The 10,198-nt window shown below is 40.1% G+C and overlaps 1 protein-coding gene across 1 annotated transcript in view; it reads right to left on the minus strand.

Annotated features, from left to right (window-relative positions):
* Window positions 1-10,198, minus strand: part of CFAP61 (cilia and flagella associated protein 61) — a 722,434-nt gene that overhangs the window by 504,316 nt on the left and 207,920 nt on the right. Inside the window, exon 8 of the mRNA XM_007948197.1 lies at window positions 2,863-2,954. Within this exon, the coding sequence (XP_007946388.1) occupies window positions 2,863-2,954 (92 nt within the window). The remainder of the gene's footprint in view (window positions 1-2,862; window positions 2,955-10,198) is intronic.

Here is a 10,198-nt window from a genome sequence, read left to right on the forward strand (position 1 = left end):
CCATTGTGTGTATGTACCACAGTTTGGTTATCCATTCCTCAGTTGATGGACACCTAGGTTGTTTCCATCTTTTGGCTATTGTAAATAGTGCTGCGATGAGCATGGGTGTGCATATATCTGTTCTTGTCATGGCTCTCACTTCTATAGGGTGTATACCTGTTAATGGAATGGCTGGGTGTCGCTAATTCTTTAGCCTCACCTCACGTACTTTCCTTGCCCACATACACTGATCAGTACTCAGCTAAATACTCAAGAGTGTCCTCTGTTGATCTCTCTCCACAGCTCTCTCTTCAATGTCATCATTATGAGAGTGCTGGCAGTGCAGACTGCAACGGGTGACACTGTCAGAGGGGGTGACACCAAAATGACTGCTTATAAAATTTTCATGCAGTGTTTCAGCAGAAATTTATTATGTTTTCTAAAAATATTCCTGTTGTTAGTTATAACAATAAAAACATTTTCTTAAGTGTGGCTTACATGTATTAAGATACCTGTGGCTAAAACACTATACTAATTTACATTTTGAACCTTTTAATGTTGACAGTCAGGCCTGTCAATATTACCCAACTACAACAATACTTCAAATAATGTGGTTTTGCCTGCATGTGCTACAAGTTTGTACTGTTGTTTTCATTGCTGCCTGTCTGTGTTTTTATAGTCTCTGATTCTGTCAAATTTCTCCTGTTTTAGCTACAATATTGTGGTAATTAGCATTTGTGAACAATAACTTTTTTGAGACTGAAATATTAATTAAAGAAATAGAAGGAGAGAAATCAAAGGTTTCTACTTAGTTACTAATAATATTGTAACTAATAATGGTGTAATTCAATGTAGACAGTTTCACAAGATAATTTTGTTGTTAATATTCACATAATCTAAGAAATATCACATTTAAGCAATTTACAAATATATCATATATTATTAATGATACAAATTGATAATAAAAATTACTAAGGATTCTGTATGATCCAGTATAGGAAGAGATTAGGGTGGGGGATGTGATATCATAAAATATTGCACTGGGTGACACCAACCCTAGTGACAATAGTGACAACCCTGTCTTTCATCTTTGATCTTGCCTCTGTCCTGAAAACTTTATTGGCTTTATTCTCCCTGGACTTACAGATCTGACTCCTTGACTTGGGGAGTCCAGTGGTTTCTCCCTCCCTGGGCTATGGTCTGAAACACTTTCAGGTATCAGGCATCTCTGCCCTTTATAGCCTCAGCATTAGTGCTTTAAAAACTGTTGTTTCATAAATTTTGCCACTTTTTGATTGTTTCAGGCAGGGGGGCAAATCCAGTCTCCATGACTCTGTCTTTGCCAGAAGTAAAAGACCCCTTACTAAGCTTTTAAAAAATTTTGTTTAATCAATTTTATTAATTATCTTCATTTCCCTCAATCTAATCCATGTCATACAATCTGCTTTGAAAAAAAAAAAAAAAAAAAATTAAAAATGTTCCTCAGTCCCTTTCTCTGAGATATTTTCCATTCTTAATTCCACATACTAAATTTGGGGGCCCTCCTCTTTCTCACCATGCCACAACCTTCTTGAAGGATACAGCTGTGTTTTAGTCTCATGGATACTCTCAGTACCTGGTAGAGTGCCTGACCTTGTGAGTAACCAATCTCTTTGCATAGAATAATGAGCACTTGAAATGTGGCCCCCTCAACCAGCCACAGTTTGGAATATTTTGTGAATTTGGGAGTCAGAATATAAAGACGATGTGAAAATCAGTGTGGACAATCCAGATGGCCTAGAGCTAAGACTCAGTCCCCTTTTTTTCCCCCTCTTCCCAAGATTTTCTTTATATGAGTTGATGGACAAAAAGAAAATTCTGTTGCTGTTGTTCTTTGCCAAGTTAACAAACAGGAAGGGCCTGGAGTCCTGGGCCTAGCTCGAGAGAGGAGTTATAGGACCAGAAGCAGAAGGAGCTGTGTGGTGGGACATGCCTTGGGATTCTGGCTACACACAAGGTTGATTTAGGACCAGGGTGACCAAATTAATCTGGAAGGAAATCCATTCCCATCCCTGCCCCATCTCCTTGGTAAGGCCTTTTGAAGAGGAGGTCAACCTGAGTGTCATTTTCCCTGATTACACAGGTACATACCCTGTAGCCCTTCAGGACCATATGGGGACTCAGGGCCCAGTCAATGTAAGCATCTGTGTTACTAGGAACCTGTTAACAGTCATCAGATGGCAGAGATGGAGTAATGCTCAAATTCCTGGCTTATCCATCAAATCCAATTTCACCTATAATGTGAGTGATTTGAGACTCCTTTGGTGTGGGTTTACCCCTTCTTTTTGAAGGTCAGGATGGCAGCAGAGCAAGCACAGAGCTCTGCCACATCTTGCTGATAGCAGGAGAAGGCAGGGCTCCTGATGTTGCATAGAGACAAAGAGACACCACAAGCCTCCAAGGAGCTGTGGTTGGAGCATCTTCAGCTTTCAGGGATCATCAAGGGCAGAAAGTTAAACATGATTTCATTTGAGTATGTGGATAGTGTGTGTGTGTATCTTTTCAGAAAATACGAACTTCCTATGTCACTTTATAATGAGCAACTTTCTCTACTTGAGCCTCTAGTATCAGGGCAAGGGTGGGCAGGAAAGCCGAGAAGCCATGAACTTCTATGCTGATCTTGAATCTTGATCATACCAGTGAGGCTTTGTCTATTATAAACTCATGGATCCCTGTTTCCCCCAAGCAGTTTAACACCCTAATCTTAGTGCCAGTGAGGCATTTTCCACACCAGATGTTAGAATGTCTCTGTAATATCCTCAGTACGAAGGAAACATGTCACAACATCACAGGTCATCTCCAGCCACCCACTGTACCCCAGGTGTGGGTGAATGATTCCGCTACCTGGATGCTTTCCATTACATCAGGGGAGATAGTTTCCTGGTGCTCCTCAGTGGCTTTCTGGAAATCCTGGCTGCTACTCTTGAGCTCAGCATCTTTGAGAGATAGAATGGAATAAGGACAGAAAATGAATGGTAAGTACCTGCACAATGCGAGGAAATTGGAGACAGATTGAGAATGTGCTTTTAAACTGTAGCATATGTGAGGATTCTATTTCAGAGGGACAAACAGAAGACAGGAGGAGCAGGGCCTTTGTAACCCACCCCAATCTGACCCTGAGATGCTGAGCATGTTTGAAGACCTCTCAGTGCCCCAGTTGCCTTGTCCACACAGCAGAGATAAACCCACCCTGCCTCCTAGGGGAGTGTGCAGGACTAAAATGGACCTGATGCTCAGGAGGTCCTTTGTCATGGCAGGTACTGTGTAACATAGGCATTTCATAGCAGCTCCTTACAAGTTTACAAACAACTGATCATAAATTTTCTGGGGAGAGGCATTGAAAAAATTTAATGACAGAGTATGGAAAAAAGATCAAAGTTCTGCCAGCGCTATCCAAACGCCAAGGATTTTGCCCAAGGACTGCTGTGTTTGAAAATATTGTGAACACATGGTTTACTTTAGCCAGTATTTTTATTTTTCTATTTTCCAAGCAAGAAGAACTGGAGTGAGCATTACTCTTATACTGTAATATGTTCTGAAAAGTCAATAACCAGAATTGTCTTTGAGTATTTTAACCCTCTCTAAAAATTATAATAGTACATAAATGTTTCTGAATTTGCCTAATAAGCCCTTCTACCCCTCCTCTTCCTTCTATTTTTCCTTTGTTTTATTTCTTTTATTTTTGCTAAACAAAAGGGGAGCGGAGTTTGAGAGAGAATGTGGCTTATTGCAAGAAGGCCTGTGCTTCTTCCTTCTTTCTGGCTCACCCAATGCCAGCTCTGCTCTGAGAGGTTTTCTGAGCTATGACATCTGCTCTCAGACTTTGAGCCTCAGCTTAGAGCAGCCCTAGGACACTCTTCAATATTTGCCCCTCCTCTGTACAACCACCATAAATGCCAGAGGGACCAGGGCCTGCTCAATGTTCCAGAGTCACTGCTGCCAGTGTGGACATGCTGCTCTGCCTTCTAACTTGAATATTCTCATTGCAAGGACAGCCAGCACACTCTCTGCTTCGTCCTCTCCCAGTGTGACCCTCTAGTGCCAGCCTTGGAAACAATCCTTGTCAGCACTTCCAGACCTCAAGTCACCAGGTTACTAGTGCCCTGGTCCTGCTTCTGGCAAAGATGTAGGAGATGAAATAGAATAAAAATTGCAAGAGAAAAATTAGATGCCCAGGGTGGTGTGAAGGGCCTAGATGAAGAGATAGAATGTTGAAGGTACAGTGAAAATCACAGCCTGCATAGTAGGCAACTCTTTTGGCAGGAAGAGGGAGCCACAGAAGAAGAGAGACCATAAGACTTAGAGTCTTGCTTCTGAAGAGAGATGCTTCAAGGCAATAAAAGTGTCACACCTCTAACTCCTGAATATGTCCTGCACTTTTAAAAATGTATGAGTATCCGATCTGCAACCTATACAACTATGAGACCAGAAGAACTAGATGGTGCCCAGCTACCACTGCCATCCACTTGGAAGGGATGTAGGAGATCCTACATAAAGAGGGAGAACAATGTGGTACAAAACTCAAAATCGTTTGGAGGCAAAAAAAAAAAAAAAAAAAAAGAAGGTGGGGACCAGGTTTGGTGGTCCACTGGAGCCTGGTGTAACCACTGAGACTATGGCCCCTAGTTGCCCTTCAGGTCTGGAATTGAACCCACAACTGTGGTTTCCAGCCAAACAAAGTACAGGCATGTGAGTTAAACATTTACCTCAAGTAGACACACGCCCTGGAGAGAACAATCATGGGAGAAGGAAGGGCTGCTTATGCACAGGGAGATAGCTCAGGGTGCAGAAGAGTATGAAGGGATGGACACTGGGAGGAGGTGGCTATGGGGAGGAAGTGGGAGGGGAGCTGCTGCATTGTAAATTTTGGTCAATGACATGAGACAGGGTATATGTGAACTGCTGTATGAAAAGTGAATTTACTCTGTAAATCTTCACCCAAATCCTAAAAAAAAAAAAATGTATGAGTAGTTTATAAAGGGCTTCCAGTGTCCTCATGATGACAAGACCACCATGCTTTTTAGATGGACTTATTTTGTTATGGAATCCTTGGGTGGTACAAACAGTTAATGCTTGGCTGTAACAGAAAGGTTGGTTTGTGTCCACCCAGATGTGCCTCAGAAGAAAAGCGTGGCAATCTACTTCTGAAAAATCAGCTCTTAAAATCCTTATGGAGCACAGTTCTACTCTGACACACACAGGGTAGCCATAAATAGGAATTGACTCAATGGTAACTGGTTTGGTTTTTGGTTTTACTTTGTTATTGAGACATAATATACAAGCAGGATTGTGTACAGCTCACTGATTTTCTAAATGTCTATGCCCATGTAACAACTCTTATGAAAATTTAAAACATTTCCAACACCTAAAAGACCCAATAAATATTGCCCTCAAAGGCAGACACTAAATGACTTATCTTCATTGACTAGTTATGCACAGGAGCAACCTCTTTTTTTATCATGATAAATGTATATGCAACAAAACATGACATTTCAATAATCTTCACATGTGTAATTCAATGACATTAATTATGTTCATCATGATGTTCAGCCATCACCTTTATCTATTCCCAAATTATACTATCACCCTGAACAGAAGCTCAGTATCTCCTAAACATTGAGTCTTCTTTCTCCATACCTCCCACTCACCCTGATAAGTACTAAACAAAAAGAAAAACCAAACACCCTGCCATTGAGTTGGATATGACTCATAGTGACACCTCCTTGGGTTTCCAAGGTGGTATCACTACAGAAGTAGACTGCTCAACCTTCTTTCTGAGGAGTGGCTGGTGGATTTGATCCACCTGTTTTCTGGTTAGCAGTAAAATGCCTTAGGCACTATGCTACCAGAGCTCCCTGCTAACTACTAGCAGCAAACTTATGAATGAAAAAATACTTGTATCATTAGCAAAAAAAAAGACAAAAAAAATTATTTTAATTGGGCAAAGGACTTAAACACACAGTTACCTAAAGAGGATATTCACATGGTGAATAAGCACATGAAAAGATGCTTAATATTGATGCAAATCAAAACCATGATAAGATACCACCTCACTGTCATTAGAATGGCAATGATCCAAAAAGCAGAAAATAATAGGTGTTGGAGAGGTTGTGGAGAATGTGGAATCTTCACCCATTGCTGGTGGGAATGTGAAATGGTGCAAGCACTATGGAAAACAGTTTAGCAGTGCCTCAAAACCTGAACATAGACTGTGATGTCCCTTGCTTTGCTCCTGCAAAAACTAAAGTCATTGGAGTTCCAGTAAGGTGGTGGAATAGGCAGACAAACTACACAGACCCTCTTCAACAAAGAAAAGGTGAACCAATTAACACAGACAGGGAAGATAATTCTGGAGCCCTGAGCTTTGAAAGGAAGGATACACAAGTGGACTAAACTCCAACTACTAGAATAACTCACATGAAAACACCAAAAAAGGAGACATTGGAGCTGTGGTATGTCAGCGATCCTGACAGAACAGACAGCATGGAGATTGCCAAATGGTGTTAGGATCTAAGAATTAACCCAAAACTCAGCCCTATTAATCAAGGGCTGCATGGAGTACTGTACTGGTGGCTGGTGAATAAAAGGGGGAGCAGCAAAGAGGGAGATGGGCTGAGCTGTGGAATTTTGGCTGTCTGGAGGGCACAGCCATTTTGAATGTTTACAAGAGGTTTGACCATTTTGTATATTTAAAGGGACACTGTTCTCTCAGATTCCAGGGACCTAAGAATAGGCTTCACTTACTGGGGACTGCAACAACATACCTGACACTAAAGACTGGAAAGGTGCAATATTCCCCTTGCTATTTTTATACCCCACACCCCCCTGGTGAATGGAGGTGCAGGCATCCCTCATTCCCATTTACCCTCTGGGTCAGCAGGAATTCCATCTGCCTGGGTGCCCTGCCCTACTCTGTCCATATTATATTTCCTTTGTCAATTTGTTCGTTTTTGTCTGTTTAAATATTATTCATTTTTCTTCCCTTTCCAGGTTCTAGGAGCTCTGGTAATATAGTGCCTAAGGCACTTGACTGCTAACCAGACTCCTGGCAGTTCAAATCCACCAGCCACTCCTCGGAAGGAAGGTTGAGCAATCTACTTCCATAGTGATACCATCTCAGAAACCCAATGAGGGGTTGCTATGAGTCAGATCCAGCTCGACAGCAGTGAGGTTGCTAGTTTGTTTTTTCCCAGGTTCTAGTTTTCACCTTTTTTCTCTTCCCTGTCCCTGATTCCCATTTTTTTTCTTTTTGTGTTTCTCCCCATTCCTTGGATTTGTTTCTGCATTTTTGCCATTTTTTCTTCATTATTCTCCTCTCTACCTCTTTTCTCTTATTGTTCCCTCCCAGATATTGTGGGTTTTGTTTATTTTCTTTTTTCCCTTCTTTTATACAATTTTTTCCTGGCTTTTTAAACTATTTCTTTAAATATTTTCTCTTATTTATTGTTTTTTCTTTTTTTTTCTCTCTCTCTTTTTGGTTATTCTTCCTGTGTTTATGCAGTGTATTTTTTGTCCACTTGCTTTTACTTTTTTGATGGTTTGTGGATTGTTGCCTTTGTCTAAGTGAATGGGAGACAGCAACCATGCACATACAACACAACCCCACTCGTACCTCCTGCAGCCCCACTTACTGAATGAGAGCCATCACTTACTTCCTTCTCCACCAACTGGCCAACAATAAACGACCACCAAAAAGAGCCTGACTCAGCCATAAATGCTCTTTATAAACAGTTAACAAAGATCTGTGCAGCCACTCTCATTCTCTATCACAACCACCATGAGACAGGTGGTGAGCACATAAGTGCTGCCAACTAGCGAACAAAGGAGCACAGTACCCTGCTTACTCCAATTCATCCAAACAAAACAAAGAAAAAAAAAATCTTGGGCGAATCACTCCAACATACAATCACCAATTAAATATAAATACAACAAAGTCACAATGTCTTAGAGAAAGACCATCACAGTCCACACAAAGAAGTAAGATAAAGCAAGAGAAAATGAAATGGGCCATAGACCCAGAACACATTGCTAAGGAAGAAGCAGCATTGGAACTCCCTGATAAGGAATTAAAAGGATTCTATTTTGGCGCCTTCAAAGGATTGAGAGACAGACAGATAAAGGAAAACACTAACAAAATTAAGGAAAACACAGACAAAAACCTAGAGAAAATTTGGAAGACAATACAAAAACAAAATGACAAAATAAATGAAAAATTAGAAATGACACAAAATCTACACATAGAAATCCAGAAGATTAATTGTAAATTTTCAGAAATAGATAACACAATGAAAGGGCAAAGGAGTAGAATGAAATCAATGGAAGACAGAATTAATTAGATTAAAGACAAATAACTGAATACTTCTTTGGAGAGGGATCAATAAGAAAAAAAAAGATCAAAACAAAATGAAGACAGCCTAAGATTCATGTGGGATACCATCAAAAGGAATAACCTATGTGTCATTCGAATTCCAGAACAGGAAGAGAAAAAGAAAACCACTGAGAAAATGGTCCAATATTTGTTGGAAGAGAAATTTGCTAATATGATGAAAGATGAGAATATATCCATTCAGGGAGTACAAGGAACTACAAACAGGATAGACCCCAGAAGAGAATCATCAAAACATATCATCATCAAACTCATCAAAACCAAAGACAAAGAAAGAATCCTGAAAGCAACATGGGAAAAATGAAAAGCTACTTCCAAAGGGCAACCAATAAGACTAAGCTATGATTTCTCAGCAGAAATCATGCACATGAGAAGGCAATGGGATGGTATATATAAACCTTGAAAGAGAAAAATTTCTAACCAAGAATTATATACCCAGCAAAACTGCCCCTCAAATAAAATGGTGAAATTAGGACATTTCGCAATAAGCAGAAATGAAGGGAATTTGTTAAAACCTAATCAAATTTACAAGACATACTAAAGGGAGTCCTTTGTACAGAGAACCAATAATGGCAAACAACAACTGACCATTAATACACAAGATGACATAACCCAGAAACCAACTCAGCTATGGAAGTATCCAAAGAAAATAAGCTTACAAGATTCTAAACAGGGAACCAGAGAAATCAATTGGCAAATGAAGACAACGATAAACCAAAAAGAGGGAAAAAATAGTGTAGTTACAAAAATTCTATATGGCAAGGAAGTCAAGAGAGCAGCAAAACACAAGGGATTGTTCTAAACTTGGGAAGAAAAATTACAGGTTAACCTCAAAGAAAAATGATAACTTCACACCAAAATAAAAAAAGAAGATAAGCACAAATATTTAGCAAATACTAAAACAACAGCAACACAGGAAATAATAACATGATTCATAAACATAAGGAACTCAGCACAAACAATTATATGGAAAAAAGAAACCAAGAGCACCACAAGAAAACATAACAAAATGAGAGCAACCAATTTATATTTGTGAATTATTACACTGAATGTCAATGGATTAAATGCACCACTCAAGAGATGGAGACTTGCAGACTGGATAAGAAAACATAACCCGTGCTTCCAGTAAGATGGAGAAATAGGCAGACAAGTGACACAGACCCTTTCCAACAAAGAAAAAAAAAAAAATTGACAGAGCTACAGAAGATAATCCTGGAGGCCTGAGCTCTGAAAGGAACTATACAGAAGTGGATTAGGCACCAACTAATGGAAAAACCTGAAAGAAAACAGTGAGTACAGACACAGTTGGATCTATGGACTGTCAGCTACTCTGATGGGACCAACAGCCTGAATATTTCCAAGTGGTGTTGGGACCTAAGAATTGGCCTAAAGATCAACCCTGGTCACCAAGGGCTGCAGGGATAACTGCACTGGTGGCCTATGATTAGGAAGGGAAACAGAAAGGAAGGAAACTACCTGAGCCGTAGACTTTCCACTGTCCAGAGGGAGCAGCCATTTTGAATGTTTACAAGCTGCAGCCATTTTGGACATTTAAAGTGACTGAGGTGTAGCCATTTTGAATGTTTACAAGTGGTGGTCAATTTGGATATTTAAAGTGACTGAGGGCACAGCCATTTTGAATGTTTACAAGTGTCAACCATTGTGGATTTTAAAGTGATAGCATTCTCATTCGAATTCCAGGGACCTAAGAATAGACTCTGGGGAGGTGGGGCAAGATGGCGGACTAGGCAGAAGGATTGCACAGACCCTCTTCAACAAAGAAAAGGGAAACCA

The sequence above is a fragment of the Orycteropus afer genome, unplaced genomic scaffold (assembly GCF_000298275.1).
Source record: "Orycteropus afer afer isolate SDZICR_OR568_19922 unplaced genomic scaffold, OryAfe1.0 scaffold00208, whole genome shotgun sequence".
Taxonomy (NCBI): domain Eukaryota; kingdom Metazoa; phylum Chordata; class Mammalia; order Tubulidentata; family Orycteropodidae; genus Orycteropus; species Orycteropus afer.